The sequence below is a fragment of the Solanum verrucosum genome, unplaced genomic scaffold (genome assembly GCF_900185275.1).
Source record: "Solanum verrucosum unplaced genomic scaffold, falcon-dt-bn FXZP01000072.1, whole genome shotgun sequence".
In the NCBI taxonomy this organism is placed as follows: domain Eukaryota; kingdom Viridiplantae; phylum Streptophyta; class Magnoliopsida; order Solanales; family Solanaceae; genus Solanum; species Solanum verrucosum.
In genome coordinates, this window is record NW_026020208.1 from 928,520 (window position 1) to 947,086 (window position 18,567).

Sequence of the window (18,567 nt, forward strand, 5' to 3'; positions counted from 1 at the left end):
CAATGCATAAACTACAATATTCTTCCTATTATATTGTGAATAGTTAATTAGTTTTGAAAATAAATATTTGACCAACCTAGGAAAATTAATAAATAATTAATATTAATTGTAATTACTTCATTGTTTAATTACTCTCACCATTGCATTATTCTATAAAATCTAATTTTGAAAAAGAATTCTCAACAAATAAATTAAAAATAGCACTAACTTAGTTTTAATTAATTTTTAACTTATAATTAACATTAAAAGATGGAATAAAGGCTAGAACCAATTTATTTGGGGGTCTGGCTCGGGTTTTCCCGGTTCGAAAAATGGAGATTTTGAACCGTCTATAAACCATTAAATTACCGGTGAGGAAAAAAAATTCCGGCAAGAAAATGGCAGCTGCCGGAAAATGCTTCCTTGTCACTGGCCCTGTTGTATGCTCTCTCTCTTCCCCCTTTTCTATCTCCATTTTTGCCCATTTCTAATGCACTAACTCTCAGACCCGTTTCTTCTTTGTGTAGAAAAAAATCTGACATTTATTGGTCATTTTTTTCTTCAGGGTATTGGTAAGACAACTTTGATAGTCAGAGTACTCGAAACTCTCAGAAATTCAAATCCTAATTTGAAAGTTCAAGGGTTCTACACTCGTATGTATAATCTCTCTGTATCCCTTTTACATTATTCCGGTCTATTTGGGGCATGTGTGGAGCTAGGTAGGGCTGAGGGGTTTATCGAATTGCCCTTACACATAATTACACTGTTTATACATGATTAAAATTACTTTTATGTTGAACCCTTTTGGCCTTTTTGTGTGTTTACTTCGTATTTTGAACTCCTTTGTGGAAATGCTGCTTTGGGGAGCTAGCCCTTGAACTACAAGTTCTGTAGTAGCTTTGGTCTATTGAGTATATGCAAATTATTAATTTTGAAAGAATCCCAGAACCCATAAGCTTCAAATGCTGGCTTGGATTTGTGGGAAGTTCTAATTTCTTTATCTGATTTTGGTGAAGGTGAGATTAGAGAAGGAACTGAGAGGATTGGATTTGAGGTTGTGACTCTTGATGGACGTACAGGGCTTCTTGCTTCTAACAAAATCTCGAGGTAAAGCTTTCATCTTTTCCTCTATTTGTTTTGGTATTTTAACTTTTGAGTGGATTGGTAAACTACCATTTGAGCTCAATAGACTATATGAACGGCCAACATGCACCATCATGTTCTTGCATAACAAACCAATGACAAAAAAAGGGTGATGTTCTTGCATAACTAACCAGTGACAAAAAAAGGGTATAAGAAGCATTAGGAGAATATTGACAATGATTCCTGCCATTATAACCCTTGTTATTCTTTCCTTTCCACCATTTGAACCTTGGATGATGGATTGTTAGAAGAAAAGTTGTGAGAGGATATAGAAAGTTCATTTTGTGTAAGAGTATTTAGCTAATAAGCAGTTTGAGGAGAGAAGTAATCCAAGGTAGTTGTACTGATATGTGCTTAGTCAGTTAGCAGTAGAGGCTGCCGGATTACGATTGATGGCTGTGATCAGTGGCATTAAGCCCGGAACAGAAGTGTGAGAAGAGAGGGGTGATCCTTTCATGGTTTAGAGTCACACATATTCTGTGACTGTTTTTTCAATCATTTGGAGGTTTCACAGTGCAGTCAAGAACAAGGGTTGAGAGACTAGTAGTAATCCAGTCAAGGGTGATAATGCTATACTGAATCCATAAATATTCATCGTCAGTGGGTGATGGACATCAGGGCATGGAATGAGACCATCCACCAAGAAGATGAGGTATTGACCTTTTAGTATAGTGAAGAAAATGAAGTAATACCTTTTTAGTATTATGTGAAAAGCTTTTTAGTGAGGTAGTTTGGGTAGGTAAATTCAATTGATAAAAGCCTTTGATGTTGGAAAGTTGTGCAAAAGACAAGGGAAGATTGTGGGGAGTGCACTCAGTAGAGGAAGAAATAAAGAAACCTTGGTTTTGATATCTAGTTGAGTCTTTGAAATATAATGTGTCTGTAGCAGTTTCTTCTGATGAATTTATAATTTAGTGATGTGGGTAAAAACCGTATAAAAAAACTAAAAAGTATAGAAGAAAAATGGAGAACCTAGACAGGGATGTGGTGTCTTAAGGATGCCTACTATTATGAATCTCATCGGTGTCCAAAAGTTAATAAAAAATAAAAGGCATACTCTAATTTGTACAAAGCCGTAATTCAGCCCTCCAAAAGCTCTTATATTCCTGCAGTCAAGGGTGTAGCTAGTAGTCAATGAAGTGAGTGCAAAGCTCTCACATTCCATGTGCATAAGCCTTGATGGATAAGTTACTCGGTACTTGCGCTGGTGGGAGGTAGAAGGTATCCGGTGGAATAGTCGATGTCCTTGCAAATTAGTCCAAACAACACCACTACATGAAAAAACAAATAAGCTCTCATATTCCTTTGTCTTTGTATGCACATAAGTATTAGGGTGCTACTTTCCAAGCTCTACATCTGCTTCTTCTCTTCCTGAATGTTCAAGAGTTCATTGCGTTCTTCCCTTCATGATGCTCTTCTGTATCACCTGTCCATAAGGTAAAGTGTTGTTGTCGATCCTCCCACTCCATCATAATGCAAGTACTTATTCTCAATTTTCTACTTGTTACTTGCCTAGTAACGCTCTGTTAAAGTCCTTAAAGCGTTTACTCCAACCCCTCAAATACCTGATTACTAATTTTATTCCAGGGGAAGTTTTATTTGAAGTTCTTCTAACTTTTAGGCTACACTTGTCAGTGTGAGTATGAGAAACATTTAATATGTCAGGGTACTTGATAGTGTACTCTTGGAGTGCGTAATTTCCAATGTTTGGCTGGTCGAAATACTTTTGAAAACATTTTCTCTAGGAAAACAAGTTCCTTAAAAATGAGGAAAATGACTACCCTAATGGAAGTAGGAAAAACTACTTCCATAAATGACTATCCAAGTTAATTATCTCCTCCCCATCTACCCAATGCCCCAACTCCCACTCCTTGACCATCCCACCTCCACCCCAACCCCTGCCACCCTCAACCCCTCCCTTACCCCATGTCCCCATCCCACCCATAGTGTTTTGCTAGATTACATATAATTTTTTTTGTTTACTTACCAAGCACTAGAAAATAAGTAAGAAAGCCACTTGTTTTCCAAGAAAATATTTTCCTTCGTGCCAAACACACCCTTGATCAAGACTCTCTTAACCACTTTGGTCAAATACCTTACCCCTCTAGTCTCGTCCCATTCTTCAATCACAATATTCTAGACTATAGGGACCCTGTTTGATGCTCCTAGTGGTAGCTGTAGATAAGTGTTTGGAAGTGCTCTTATCCTGTGGTTGAACACATGTGCTAAGTTAACTGCTAAATGTTGTCCACTCCTCTCATTCGGACAATCTCACACATCTTTAGGTTGGTTTTTCTGCCTCCACATTAGGACCTTTCTCAGGTAGGATAAATAGAGTGCCTCCACATTATAAATTTACAAAATATCAGGGTATCATCTGCGAACAAGAGATGGAAGCCAACTTATCATTACTCTTAATACTTGCTGTGTAGAATTTCAAAGAACCTTCCGCCACCACTCTGTCCATTATCAAAATGAACAACAAGAGAGATACTGAGTCCCTGCCTCTACCTTCTGCAGCTGTCAAAAAACCACATGGGCTACTCAACAGGACTGAGAACCTCACCTTCAATATACCAAACTTTATCCACTATTCTCCAAAGCCATCTTCAACATCACAAAATCCTAGAAATTCTAGTTCACGTGATCGTTGACCCTGTGAAGATGTTATTTGCATAGGAAACGTGGTTCCCCCTATTTTCTTTTGGTACTTGTTCTAGAAAGTTTTTCCCCATCAAGTTATCTGGAAATGCATTTCTCTGGGAAAATGGTATTGGTATCCTCATTAATTATGTCTCAACGTATTCCTTATTGTTTCTGCTGGTGAAAGAGATCCAACTTTTGATATTATTTTTTTGAGAATATATCTCTTTGATATTTGCAATTTGCATATACTGCAAGAAGAAGAAATTCTTCCCCGTTAGCACATAATTCCACATGAATTTTATGAATGGAGAGTACTAATGTGATGGATATGTGTTCAGCCTATTTCCTCTATTGTTGACTATTGTATCTGCTGTTTTTAGTTGTGGGAGAAATGAGATGAGCGAAGACTGAATAATTAGTTGTTTATTTACCAGTTCAATTTCTCTCTGGTGAAAGATGTGAAATTTTATTCAAGTTGATAGTTCCTGATAACATCGTCCTCAAGATCCTCTTTTCTTTTGAAACCGGTAACTTCAGTCTATATATCCACAGGTGTACTACAACAAAAGTGTAGCTCCCCTTCAAAAGTTTACAACCCACAGAGAAAGACAATCTTAATCTGAACTGCTGCCTTTAAACAATCTAGCACATCAAAGATGTCTTCTGTCCTAGTTAATATATATCTTCTTTACACCAAAAATAAAAAAAGAGCTAAGCAATTCATTTTGATCTTCTGTAAACTGCTCTGCACATTCTCAAAACTCCTGTTGTTTCTCTTTCCAAATTGTCCACCAAATGCATGCTGGGACAAGTTTCCATCTCTTCTTATCTGAAGCATTGCCATCTCTATTCCAGCTGCTTAGAACTCCTTTAATGCTCCTGGTTTCACCCATCTTATCCCCTTTAGACAGATGAACATTCTCCATAACTGTTCTGTCCATGTACAGTGCAAAAAAAGATGGTTAATTGTCTCTGCATGCTCTCCACATAAAGTACATCTAGAGGCCAACTGATAGCCTCTTTGTTTAAATTTTCATGAGTCAAAACTGCTTCGTTTGTCAACAACCACATGAAGTAGTTTACGATCCTCTTTGGATCATAATATACAGCACACGTGATTATGGTTGAGTTATTTTCTATGAAGTGATACAAAATTGTCAAAAGCTATAGCCTTGTGAATTTAGGTTGTTTTTAGTTTAGTCAAGCCATATGTTTAAATTATCTGACTATGTTCCCATCAATAATTGCATGATTTTGGTGTTATGCTTTCATTTTTGCTGAAGCATTTTTAACCATGCAGCGCGCAGTCTCTTAGATGGCCCACCGTGGGAAGATACAGGGTAGATGTTGCATCATTTGAGTCGTTGGCATTGCCAGAGTTGCAGGTTGGTTGATTTCTTTCAGCAGGATTTTAGTGACTCATATCCTGACATTGTTGTACTTCACTTGGAGCGGTAACTTTGACTTTGTTCAGGGCTCTTCTTTAATAACTAATCGTGATTGCAAGTTATAGAACATTCAATTTGTCTCATCATTACTTTAGCACATGAATAAAAGAATTTCTGATCCATAATATATTGTATATTTCCATTTGATGGTTCATAATTTTGTTAGGTAAGGGAAGATACCGATCTCTTCATCATCGATGAAATTGGGAAGATGGAGCTCTACAGTTCCTCATTCTTTCCAGCTGTACTAAAGGTCCTTCAATCTAATATCCCACTCTTGGCTTCTATCCCCATTACAAAAGTAGGCCGAGATATACCTGGAGGTATTTCCCTATATATATGTATTTGTTGCAAATGATTACTTAGAGCTGAGATTAGCTTGCCAGTTGATCTATGTTCTTTTGTTGAAAAAGGGAGATAATAGTGTGACACGTCTTCATCACTGTCGACAAACTCCCCTCTATCTGTATGTTTTGCGTTTGTGTAAGTCTGGACCTTAATTTTGTTGTGATCACACTGATAATCCTACATGCCAAATCCAAATCAATCACATTGGTAGTCAAGTATCTATGTACTAGGGATTTGTTGAAGAAATATTTTCTAATGTAGAATGGTATATGGGCCATATAGATTTTATACAAGGGTTTAGAGTAATACTCCCTCCATTCCAATTTATGTGGTACTGTTTGATTCGACACAAAGTTTAAGAAAAAATGGAAGACTTTTGAAATATGTGGTCTAAAACACTCCTTGACCATTTGTGTGGCTATAAATCATTTCATTAAGAGTAAAGTGAGAATTTTGAAGTTAAATTGTTTTTAATTATAAAAAGTGACATTTTTTTTGGGACGGACTAAAAAGGAAAGAGTGTTACATAAATTGGGACATATGAAGTATTAAGTTGCTCTGACTCGGTGCGGGTATTCTATACATATGCGGATCTAGAGGTCGGATCCTTCATGATCTAAGTTTTAAGATTTGGAAACAATCTCTCTACCTCCAAGAGGGGTAGGGGAAAGGTCTGGGTACACTCTCCCCTCTCCAGACCCCACTTCGTGGGATATACTGGGTATGTTGTTGTTGGTAGGGATCCAAGTGGGGTCTCTCTATATTTAAAAATAGAGCTATAAAAATATGCCTATATTATGAGACATTAAGTGGAGAACTTATATGTAGCTTTTATAGTGCAGTAACTAATCTTTTATTCTCAAGTTGTAGGTATCCATCTAGAAATCTACAGTAGCTTTTGTCTTGAGAAATTTAAAATGCCAAATCATGACTCTAAATTTTCCTTAGTTTGTGGCCTTTGTGGTCGAAGTACCTAATGTTGATTGACCAGATCTTGTACGTATCCCACACCCATACTAGTTTCAGTGTCGTGTCGACATGGGTGTGGGCGTGTGGCACCACAAATGAAGATTTTGCCCAGCTTAGTAGTAATGTGACGTTTTGCAGAAAATGCTTATCGAACTTCTTTTACTATTTATCTTTGTTAAAGCTGGAAGCAAATGATGAAAACTCCAAATCTATGTTTGCTATTTTATTTACCTATGTAAGCTATCCTGACCACTCTGCATAATCAACTTATCACGTCTGTTTTCTTTGTCATTTTTCACAAATCTTCTATATTGTTATTTTGTCGTCTTTTAATCCCTGCTTTTGACCTCCGAACTTTCACTGTTACTCGAGTGTTGGACTTATAAACCAACATTCTTGTACTTATCAAAGAAAAAAATAAGCCAACATGGTTTTGGATTTTTGCAGTAGCGAGGATGAAGAATCATCCAGGAGCTAGAGTTTTTACACTTGATGCAAATAACAGGGATGCTATGAGAGAACAAATATGTTCCATCTTAGCAGATGTGCTGCAAAAGCCTTAGACGTCGAAGAGCATAATCTTCCAGCTAATGTTCTAAACACTCCTGCTGGTAAACAAACTTTAAACTGATCGTCAAATCTTCCAGTAACGTACCTTCATTATTTTGTCCTTCGGAGATGCACTATTCAAGAAGACAAGGATGCAAGTGGAATATTTCCTTGATTCCCTTAAAATCTCCAACACTTTGAAGACCACTTTGAACACCGTGGTGGCGTAGAATGCTCAGAACAATTGCTGAGAGAGGAATTTTGAAGACGAGAGAGAAAAAATGGAGCGATGTTTTTTATAACATGTTGCTGGCCAATTCTAACTAGTCACAATCTAACTTTTCTGAAGCTTCCTTTAATTTCTTTTCTGTGTTAGTATGGTGTACTGAAAGATGCCAGTGTGTGCTGTTTGATTATATTGATTGTGGAAAATTGATCCAGTCCTTCCCTGAACTCTGTGCATAGCCAAAGTTTAGTGTGTCAGACTGCCCTTTTTTTTTAACATTTGTTGTATTGAGTTCCTCCAATCATGGTTGGAAACTTGTAGCCTTCTTTGACCGCCTTGACATCCTTCACCTTGATGGTTAGAAGATGACTTGAAGGACTGAAAAAGAAGGAAGAAACAACAACAATAACAACATGAACAATTTGTTATATGCCAAACTTGGTTAAATTTTAAATTAAACTCTTTTTGGATAACAAATAGTACCATGCTATTTGTGGATCGTAGTCATCAAACCTTAGTTTTGCATGCAACTTTATATTATGTTGAAAAGAGAGCAAATTATAAGAGTCCAAAATAGGAATAAGTTACATGGTAAGTTGATAGATGTGGATGTGGAGAATCAACCTCGGTTGTAATGAAATGGTTGAGATCTCTCCATTTTTAATAAGAGGTTTCAGATTTAAGCCCTTGGAAATGGAAAAAAAAAATCATGTCGAGGGTGTCGCCCCTAGAGATGAGCCATGCAATATTGTGTGATTAATCTGAATTTAGTTGAGTCCCAATGCGTAAAACTTGGTGCAATACCAGAACCATAATTTTTATCAAGGCGATTCAAAATTTAAAGAAGTACTACTAAATACACAGAAAAGATGAAGGAATTTAACTTCTAATATATATACATAAAATAGTACTCCATCCGTCCACTTTTAATTAGTATCATATTTTCTTTTTTTAGAGTCAAAGAACTTTGAGCAACATTTTACACTTTTCATATACTTTTTGAATATCTAATTTTTTTGTTTAAATTATCAAATTAATGTAATCTAATTTAATTTTGAAAATTAGTCAAATTGACTTTTGAAAAACGCAACATGACAATTAAAAGTGGATGAAGGTAGTATTAACCTATATTTATCAGCGAAGAAAACTCAAATGAACCTCTTGAGCCCCTAACTGGGATGTGTGGATACAAAGGTGGTCCAAATTAATAGTATAACCAAATAATATACTACTAATAATTTTCTTGTAACTGTCATTATTAAGGCCACTAAAATCTTATGGCTTTAGGATTTGCATGAACGTGATACAATCCTTCTACATCATTTCTAATAAAGGTTCAACTTTCTGCTTAATTTTCTATTAACAATCACAATAAAGCTATCATCACCATTTTCATGAGTTGTAACTTATAAGGTAAGTGGCAAATTTAAAATTTCACTAAGAGTATTTATATATTATATACTTTTCGACAAAGAGTGTTCAACTGACCTAACTTATATTAGAAATGTGGAGAACTCTCAAGAATACAAGTAGTTGGCATTGAATTGGATTTGTTTACTTTTTTTTTTCACAAGTTTGAGACTATTTGCTGCCTTTTACTTTTGTGTATGTGTGACCTTTTTTCTCTAGAAATGTAAAGAGAATTCTCAAGAATATAGTTGTGTGAGACTATTTATTAATTTGCTATAGATCACAATAAGTTCTTCGTTTCGTGATCATGGTTGTAGGTAGTCAGAGGTGGATCCAGGATTATTAGTTTATGGATTCTGGACCATTATTCTTCGTTCGTGCTTATTAGGTATATTGTTTGATGCAGAGTTGCCTCTCCAAAGTTATTGCAATTTTAACATCATGGTAAGATTGTCGGATCTTATTGACGTTGATGCAGGAGGGACGATGAAGATGTCTCTTTCGACTAAGAGAGATGGAGGTAAGTGTTTTCGATCTCTAGTTGTGTTGATGGAGGACAATGTTGTAGTAATAAAGATTTCAAAGATGTCATTTTTCTACTAAGCTAATTTCATAAACTAAAAGTGCTTAGTGATTTGTCTATATACATTGCTTGGACTCTTTAAATCGTTGTCAGGTGTGTATCGGATCCTTCAAAAGCTATACATTTTTTGGAGGATCTGACATGAGTATGGCAACATTTTTGGAAAGTTCGAGCAACAGAGGTTACAAGAGTGTTGATGATTCTTTACCAACACTATTGAAGAATGATTGCACTATTAAAGGAAATTACTGGATAGTGGTTTTTCACTATATATATGTGATTCGTGTAAAAAATACTGGATTCAACTGAACTGATAGGAATAGGCTGCATCAGCCTCTGGTTTATTTGAACCCTCTTTGATAAAAAATACACTGTTTATACATGGTTAAAATAATCTTTTATGTATATATAGTATATGTTGAATTCCGTTGGCTTCTTTGTGTGTTTACTTCTTCATATTTTGAACCCTCTTAGTGAAAATGTTGGTTCCGCCACTAGGGGATATATTAGAGGTATTATGATACATTCGTCTATTCTGCAGGCCTAGAAGCTCCTCGAAATAGATCAGAGAAGCCAGCAGAGAGCTTCTGTGATGGAGGGGACGATATCCTGGTAATAATTTGTTATGTTATTCTGGAATTATAGCCATTCTGGTTGTATCGTCTTCTCTTAGTTGATGTGAGGTTAAATCTTACTATATGGAGCCTTGAAAGTGAAATGAGAAACTTAATATCTTCTATACAGTTTATGCATTTTGCAAGTTCAGGATTAGAAAAATCCTCTATTTTGCTAACGTACTCGTGAGATTAACCTTTGGTACTTCTTGAGCATTTGATTCTTCTCTTCGATCATCATTTTGTCAACTTCACGGTAAGTTTCACTTTTAGGACCTGTAGAGTTGCAATTTTCATTGTCATTTTGAACGTAAAATGATCACACTAGACATGTCTGTCACTTTTACCTACGATATCATTTTGTTTCGTTCCTTCTAGTGTTCTTGGGCTGAGCATTTGATTCTTCTCTTTTGTCAACTTTGAAACAGGTTTCACTTTAGATGCATTAGGTGTTGCAGAGTTGCAATTTCCTCTGTCATTTTGAACTTAAAATGATTCACACTCGACCTGTCTGTCAACTTTTACATATCATTTGGTTTCCTTCGTTCTGTTGTTACTTCTGATCTTGTTTTCAACACAGTTTGTTATTTCTTTGATACGGTGGGAGTGAAATCCATCTCTGAATGAAAATTTGATACATTTGATTCTCATTTTGGTTGCATTTTCGCGATTTAACTCACTAGTTGCTTAAATTCAGTGTACTTATCACATGACAAATGACTGGCCAGAGAAGAACTGTTATGTGAAAGAGGTTCCAATGAAGAAACTGATCAGTGAAGAATTAGCTAAAAGACCAAACACAGGACAGAATGTGCCTAGCGTTGTGGCCCGTCTGATGGGACTGGATACATTATTGGTAGATGAGGAGAGGTTGAGCGAGGTTTCCTCGAGACAAACAGTTTTCGATTCCTTTGACAGACGGAGTAGTAATAGCCTGAAGTTCAACGAACTTAAACCCCGAGAACATCCACAGGAAGAGGAACTACAAAAGTTTAAGAAAGAGTTTGAAGCATACCAAGCAGCAAGGTCCAAGGAATGCTCAAAGTTTGTTGAACTTAGCACCAACACGGTTCTCTATGCGAACTCAACAAGAAAGATGGTTACTGAGAGATCTATAGATCTTAAAGGACTTGCTGCAACAGAAAATATACACGAAAGAGGTATTTCGAAGGTTCAGAAAGATAAAAATGAATTTCTTGCAGCTGCACGAAATAAGACTATTCGTGCATTGAACGTTAAGTCGGGTTCTGCTCCTGCAAATATTGTAATTTTGAGGCCTGTTTCCGACAGGACGGGGAAAATTGAAGAATCATGGGCTAATTCTCCTAGAATATCCGAAGACGGGAGTAGCATGGAAGAATTTCTTCAGGAGGTTAAGGAAAGACTAAAATTTGAATTGCAAGAGAAGAGCTTCCGAAGAACCATTGAGAAGCCATCAGATGCAAAGATAATAGCTCAATGTATTGCAAAACAGGCGCGAGAGAGTGTTACTAGGGACGTTGGAACGACTCACCACCGATCAGAATCAATGCAGTCTTATAGAAGTGAAATCCAACACGACGAGGCTAGCTCACCTGAATTCACTAATAGAGATACAAGAAGAATTTTGACAGAAAGGTTGAGGAATGTCCTGAGGGACGAATCATCTCATGATATAGACAAGCATGGTCGTGTAAGCTCCAGATCAGTAACACAGAATAGGGAAAAGAGCAAAGCTGAAGAAATCAGATATGCTTCGAATGAAGTGTGCCACGGGGACGATATGAAAGATGAATCAGACAGGCAGTGCAGATATTCCAGGCAGGAGCTAGGTAATGATGTTATGCTAGACCAGAAACTATTTCACAGGAACCTGGTTAGATCTTTGTCAGCTCCCGTATCACGATCATCATTTGGAAAACTTCTCCTGGAGGATCAAGATATGTTAACGGGGGCTCATATTAGGAGAAAACACGAAGCTATCGAGGAGGTCACAGTGAACGTTAAGAAATGGCGAAAAGAGAAATTCAATCTTAAGGAAAAAGTTTCCAGCTTTAAGTATAGTTTTATTCTTAGAGGAAAGCTCTTTGGTAGAAAAATTCAATCTTTGGAGGAATCACATGGAAACAAACAAATGCACATGAAAGATCTTCAGAGCACACAAACTGTTGCATCCAAATTTTATGTGAGACAAGTAAGAAGCTTCAACTGTCCTTTTTCTTTTCGACTATTGAAAATTTTGAGATAATGGTCAAAAACACGCCTGAAGTATCATGTGTGTTTGCGAGTTTCCTACCTGAACTATCACGTGTTCACTTTTCCTACGTCAACTATCACCAACTATTTATCAAAACACACCTCAACTATCGATAGTTGTTCATTTTTGTAACAGAACTAGTTTTTATGTTGATATGTTATTGATATATAACTTTAGTATCTTATTTGGTCCTAGGAGAATTCTACTGAGGTGCCACCAAGCCCTGCATCTGTATGTAGCACAAGCAATGAAGAATTTTGGAGGCAAACAGATTATTTCAGTCCATCATCATCATCAATTTCAGATGTAAATCCGCTCGATGATAGTGAGATACCTCATGTTTTCAAAGAGATCAGCTCTAATCTGAACGGTACGAGTAAAAACTTATGTTAACTTTAGTACATTTGTAGTTTAGGCGCGGTTACAATGTGATATGAGATGGACTTAAAAGTTCGAATCTTGTCATAACATGAAACATTAACTACTCCCTCCGATCCAGTTTAATTTGTTTGTCTGGTTTTGACTTGACACGGAGTTTAAGAAAGTAAAGAAGACTTCTGATTCTTGTGGTCTTAAACTAAAGATATGTAGAATGTACCAAAAGAGACATTCTTTTTTAAATAGACTAATAAGGAAAGTAAGACAAACAAACTGATATAGAGGGAGTATGATATTGTTCCATTCATCTGAATGGATTTAATGTTCAATTAGCGTCTTTCTTCCTCTAGAAATAGGGAAACTAGAAGTAAGGAACAATAAGGAAACTCGAGTTGAACAACACATTCTTTGCTACAGCTGATAAAAATCGTCGTTCTATAGATGATGCATATGTAGAAAGCCTATTTGGTTCTAGTAGTTGTAACAAAGTGAATGCTAATTTTGAAACTTTTGATGACACAGAGCTAAGGAGGCAATTGAATCAGCTAGAAACTTATGACTCTGAGGAGACAATGATCGACGAGCAGCCTATTGAAGAGGAGATCGTAATGGAGATTGACGATCCAGCTGAAGCATTCGTTAGAGATCTTCTTGTTGCTTCTGGTTTATACGATGGTTCATGTGATAAATATCTATCGAAATGGGATCCTCTAGGAAAGTCCATCAGCAACCAAGTCTTTGAAGAAGTCGAAGAGTCTTACAAGAGGCAAAAGATAAACTATTACAATGAAGGATCAAGCACTGATCATCAATCCAAGAAGTTGAATCACAAGTTATTGTGTGATTTCTTGAATGAAGTGCTTCCAAGTGTACTTGGAAGCACTTCTATGAGAAAGACTATTAGTCCTACTCCACGAGCTCCGCGGGGAAATAAGTTATTAGAATGTGTATGGGAAATTGCTCGAATTTCATCAGATATGTCATCTCAATCCCTCGAAACCATACTAACTCGAGACTTGCAATGCACGCGTTGGGACGGATTAGTTGATGAAGATGTTAATGCTCTAGGAAAAGATGTTGAATACCAAATTGTTGGTGATCTTATTCATGAAATGATCAATGATATGCAACCATAAATATGTTATATCTTCTTCTTGTATATATGATCAATGATATGCAATCATAGTTTATAACTTATTTTCCGATTCACTTTTCACTTTTGAAGTTGTATAAGTAGATTTAAGCATAAATATTATTCCAAATAGGGAAAAGGTACAAGTACCCCCTAGACTGTGACCGAAATTCCAGAAACACACCTTAACTAAACTAAGGTCCTATTACCCCCTGAACCCATTTTTTTTGTAATTTTGTGCACCTTTTTGGCTTAAGTGGCATCCAAATATCTCTCACGCGCCTAAATTGCGTGGAGTCACGGAGTGTGCCACGTAAGACAAAAGGTGTACAAAATTACAAAAAAAAATAAGTTCAGAGGGGTAATAGGACCTTGGTTTAGTTAAGGTATGTCTCTGGAATTTCGGTCAAAGTCTAGAGGGTATTTGTGCCTTATCCCTTCCAAATAGGCATAATACATAAATATGTCATTTAACCTTGGCCTTAGCTGTTATTTGTTCCCTTCAACCTTGGGTGTGGACTAGATACTTAAACATGTATAAACTTGAACAAACAGATACACGTTTCATATGTGGCGTTATACACGTAAGACGCTATTGCCACATAGGACGTCAAGTAAGATGTGTGTGTTTACTTTTTCAATTCTATACAAGTTTAAGTGTCTACTTGTGCACACCCAAAATTGAAGGACATTATTGTCAGATTAAGTCAAGTTAAAGGGCACGTTATGTACTATGCCTACCATATATGCAAAAGATAAAACTTTGATTAGCCTGATAGATTTGACATAAGCGTGCCCTTTAACTTGGCCTCAACTGATATATATATATGCCTCAAACTTTGGGCGTACATAAGCAAAAACTTAAGCTTGTATAAACTTGAAGAAGTAGATACACGCGTCTTACATCACATAATACAAGTCAGTTCAACTGTATCTCACGCAAATCGTCTGCAATATTATTTCCTTGTGCAAATTTAATCAACAATGATTTAGTGTTGGTTAAATAGATGTATCAAATCTGGAAATATCTTTCAAAATTGATCTATTCAATTAATTGGAGTAGAAAATGTTTGTAGCATAAATAAAATCATCATCATATACCTAATTTGTGGTCCACACAGGTTAGGGAAAATATATATATGAGGATTAGTTGAAAAGAGATATTGTTAAAAATAATAATATAGTAACAGTTTAATATCTATTTTTTTGTAATATGATTTTTTTACAAATAAGAGTTGGTGGTTTTGTTAATTCTATATAAAGTTTAGAATTACGTTTATCCAGTATTTGGTTAATTCTATATATGACAAAAAAGTGAAAAACAATAACTAATTCAATCATTTTTTTTTATAAACTTTATTCGTATTTAACTTCAAATATTATCTATGACGTTTAGTTTAATCAATCCTAACTTTAGATACTTGCATGTCTGAAGTGAGAGATATATACAATTTTTTTAATGGTTAGGTCTTAGGTGCAAGTTAAAAATCAATATCAAAACAAATTTAACTTTAGGTCTTAGGTTCTACATGTATTATGTCATCATATGATGTGTATCTATTTATTTAACTTTATAGAAATTTAACTATTTATTTATGCACATTCAAAGTTAGAAGACATAAATGTCAGACATAGTACATGAATATGCCTTTTAACTTGATTTCATTTCACATTTATGCTCTCTCCCACGTGGCATCCTACATGACAATTTGTGTCCTACGTGTATTATGTCACATAGAACTCATGTGTCTACTTGTCCAACGTTATACAAGTTTAAGTGTCAACTTGTGCACACCTAAAATTGGAGCGCATAAATGTGAAATGCGATCAAGTTAAATGACACATTTATGTATTATGCCTAGATGTGAGTTGAAACCAAAATTAAAAAGACGTATTTATGTATTATGTCATTTAAATAAGTAGATAACAATTTCGCCATAGTTTAGGTAGGGATGGGCATTCGGTATTCGGTTCGGGTTTCTAAATTTCGGGTTTGGTAATTCGGTAATTAGTAGTTAAAAGTAGATATCAAATATCAAATTTTTAAATTTCGGTTTGGTAATTCGGAAAACGGTAAATTAAACTTCGATTTGGTACGATATTCTGTAATACCGTATTGAAGTTATAGCCAATTGTATTACAAAGTTAATACTATTTATCCAATCATTTCTATTTTTTAATGTGGACGCAAGATATAATAGAAGATCAACAAGTAAGAAGACATCAAGAAACAAATTGATATAACTAAAAGACATGTATTTGGATTATTCATGCATATTCTTTAACTTTCTCTTTGGACTTGTACAAATGAGTAATGAATATCTTGATATATGATCTTCATTAAGTAAATAATTTGGTATTCGGAAAATACGAATACCAAATGGTACTAATATCTCATACCAAACCCAAATTCGAATACCATAATTCTAAAATTTTACTCTCGAATACCATACCAAATAACCAAAAGTTTCAATTCGATCCGATAATTCGGTTTTTGGTATTTTATGCTCAGCCCTAAGTTCAGGGGTGTTTCTTTAAAAAAAAAAAAGAGAGTAAATTTGAACCTTTTTCTGCCTTATTATGATCTTCCTCATATATCCTTCCCTTTTCTCTGAAAACCCTAATTTCAACTCTTTTCTTGTATCCTCTAAGATGACAAGATCAGGTATTTTTTTCTCCTTCTATGATTCTCACATTGCATTAAAATTTTAGCTACTTTTTATATATTCAAAAAACTATGAATACACACATATTTAAGGAGCTATAAGCATAATTTAGATTTTTTTTTATAGTCCCTTTAAATCAAGATGCTAAATTTTTGGTAAAATTTTCTGTTTTTAAATCTTGGAATGTTGAAAATTGGTACACTGACCTGAGTTTGAATGATTCTTGTTTTTTTCTCTGTTTTATTCTTCCTATTTATGGGGTTTCATTGAATTTGTACTTGTGTTGTTTGATTTTGATTCAATTTGGTAAGTGGTTGCGTTTAATGTGTTCCTAGGGAAAGATTCTGTAAAATCTGATGTGGGTTTTGGAAATAAAAACCAGAAATGTAAAATTCGTGGTCAATGAACTGAGTTAAGAATCATGAGGTCTTACGTTCAAACTGAGTTAAGAATCATGAGGTCTTACGTTCAAATCCAACCGTAGCAAAGACAAAAAAAAAGGAAAACATAAGTTGATTTCTTCTCATATGTTTTAGCTTTGGTGGAGTCGTGGAGAGAGTTACATGGTAGCTGTTGCTAGTGTGAGGTGACAAATATGGAATTAGTGGAGGTGCGTGCAAGCTAGCCTGAACACCACGGTTATAAAACAAAAAAAAAAGTGAAATTGAGTTGTTCTATAGCCTGTTTGACGAATCTTCTGTGAAGCCAAAAGTGTTTATTTAAAGTCGAGGCATTAAGTGAGATTTTTAGGGAAAATATAAGTGTTTTTGATTAGTAGCACTCAGAAGCACTTTTGGAACATTGACCAAGCACAAATTACTTCTTTGATATTGGTAAAAAGTGTTTTTCGAAATTGATTAGCTAAACATGAATTGTTTTTCTCCAAATGTACTTTTCCGAAAAGCACTTCTCGCGGAAAAAAAACACATTTTTTTAAAAGTTTTTCTAAAGAGACGATTAGTCATATACTTCATGCTAAAGGTATGAACTTTACTGTTCTTTGTAGTTTAAGGGATTGTTGAAGCAATAAGCTTATGTGTAGATGTAAAGAAAAAGATGGAAGGAAATACATGTGACATCAATCACTTGGATTCAGATGTGCTTTTGCCTCCGCGTAAACGGCTTCTAGCAGGATTGAAAAAACAGATTTTTGATGATAATCCATGTAGTCCATCCTCTTCTACTGATGATGTTACAGATTTTGAGTTCGATATCCGTCTTAATAACCTGTTGAAGTTTCACTCGGATGATTGTAATCGTTCCATTGAGGAGATTGTCGAGGCCTCGAGAGTGGCAGCTTTAAAAGCTGTTGAGCTTGCAAAAGCTGCAAGAGCTGTTGCTGAAGAGAAAGCTGTGAAAGCATCAGAGGCCATGGCTGCTGCTAAGAGTGCTATGGAGTTGGTTGCTACTGTTTCTGGTGAGGTTACAGATAGAGACAAGTACTCAAAGAAGAAGAAGAATAAGTATAAAGGGATCAAGAATTGTACAACGGATGAAGATTTAGCTCGGACGTTAAGTAGGACAATAAACAGCTCTCCAAGACTTTCGAAGAACTCAACCTCTGACTCAAGAAATCAAAAACATAAGAGGCTTAAAAGATCTTCTCCTTCCGAAAATGCTAAGCTTCAGAATGGAAGTACGTCGTGGGAAGCAAATCGACCTTCCACGAGCAATGGGATTGATATTGCTGGAAATAAGGCATCAAATGGTCCTAGCCAGGAGAAAGAACTAATTAGAGTAGACTTGAGCCTAGCGAAATTCAACAAGGCGGATCTCAGAAAGATGGAAAATGGCAAAGGACAACCAATGAACTCAAAGGAGGAATTCGGGGAATCACCAAATGATACATGTAATGTTGACAAAAAGAAGGGGCGGATGAAGCAGAAAACGTTACCCCTCAGTAATTGCAGTCTCAGGGATAAAGTGAACCCAAAAAGGACATGAATTTCTAAAGTTCATCTTCACCGGATGAGAAGATCAACAAAGTTACTGCTATTAATGAGCCTATGTTTCCAGTTGATAGGTCATCTACATTGAAGTGCCAAACTTTTAAGTCATCCACTTGCGTTGAACAATAAGTTGATGCAATCACAGTCTTCATATTTTAGTTTCAAGTGAGGCGGCTACCATGATGGGGCTTATAGTCTGAGGTAGTCTTTTTCGTGTTTTTTCTTGCTTACTTCTTTTTATACATATATCGCCTCTTCCAGCCCAATTAACGTGTATATCTTGATATTTCA

General features: G+C 35.7%; 3 protein-coding genes across 3 annotated transcripts; all 3 read left to right on the forward strand.

Annotated features, from left to right (window-relative positions):
- Positions 1–271: 271 nt before the first annotated feature.
- LOC125830156 (uncharacterized) lies at positions 272–7,255 on the forward strand. The gene is made up of 6 exons (XM_049509355.1): positions 272–419; positions 545–632; positions 996–1,086; positions 5,069–5,153; positions 5,383–5,539; positions 6,981–7,255. The coding sequence occupies exons 1-6, from the start codon at positions 378–380 to the stop codon at positions 7,094–7,096; spliced, it is 579 nt and encodes a 192-aa protein (XP_049365312.1). The 5' UTR covers positions 272–377; the 3' UTR covers positions 7,097–7,255.
- A 1,904-nt stretch (positions 7,256–9,159) lies between these two features.
- On the forward strand, positions 9,160–13,672 carry LOC125830172 (uncharacterized). Its single transcript, XM_049509369.1, has 5 exons — positions 9,160–9,238; positions 9,843–9,913; positions 10,613–12,088; positions 12,347–12,521; positions 13,052–13,672. The coding sequence occupies exons 1-5, from the start codon at positions 9,160–9,162 to the stop codon at positions 13,663–13,665; spliced, it is 2,415 nt and encodes an 804-aa protein (XP_049365326.1). The 3' UTR covers positions 13,666–13,672.
- Positions 13,673–17,269: 3,597 nt separating this feature from the next.
- Positions 17,270–18,562, forward strand: LOC125830241 (uncharacterized). The gene has a single exon (XM_049509452.1). It carries the CDS (start codon positions 17,384–17,386, stop codon positions 18,269–18,271), a length of 888 nt encoding a protein of 295 aa, XP_049365409.1. The 5' UTR covers positions 17,270–17,383; the 3' UTR covers positions 18,272–18,562.
- The last annotated feature ends 5 nt before the right edge of the window (positions 18,563–18,567 follow it).

What these genes read in the sequence shown, in the direction of transcription:
- LOC125830156 (XM_049509355.1), top strand. Translation starts at nt 378, where the DNA reads ATGGCAGCTGCCGGAAAATGCTTCCTTGTCACTGGCCCTGTT. An exon ending in TCCTTGTCACTGGCCCTGTT is followed by an intron (nt 420 to 544) that starts GTATGCTCTCTC and finishes TTTTTTCTTCAG; the next exon opens with GGTATTGGTAAGACAACTTT. An exon ending in AGGCCGAGATATACCTGGAG is followed by an intron (nt 5,540 to 6,980) that starts GTATTTCCCTAT and finishes GGATTTTTGCAG; the next exon opens with TAGCGAGGATGAAGAATCAT.
- LOC125830172 (XM_049509369.1), top strand. Translation starts at nt 9,160, where the DNA reads ATGGTAAGATTGTCGGATCTTATTGACGTTGATGCAGGAGGGACGATG. An exon ending in CCAAATTTTATGTGAGACAA is followed by an intron (nt 12,089 to 12,346) that starts GTAAGAAGCTTC and finishes ATTTGGTCCTAG; the next exon opens with GAGAATTCTACTGAGGTGCC. An exon ending in GATCAGCTCTAATCTGAACG is followed by an intron (nt 12,522 to 13,051) that starts GTACGAGTAAAA and finishes TTGATGACACAG; the next exon opens with AGCTAAGGAGGCAATTGAAT.
- LOC125830241 (XM_049509452.1), top strand. Translation starts at nt 17,384, where the DNA reads ATGGAAGGAAATACATGTGACATCAATCACTTGGATTCAGATGTGCTT.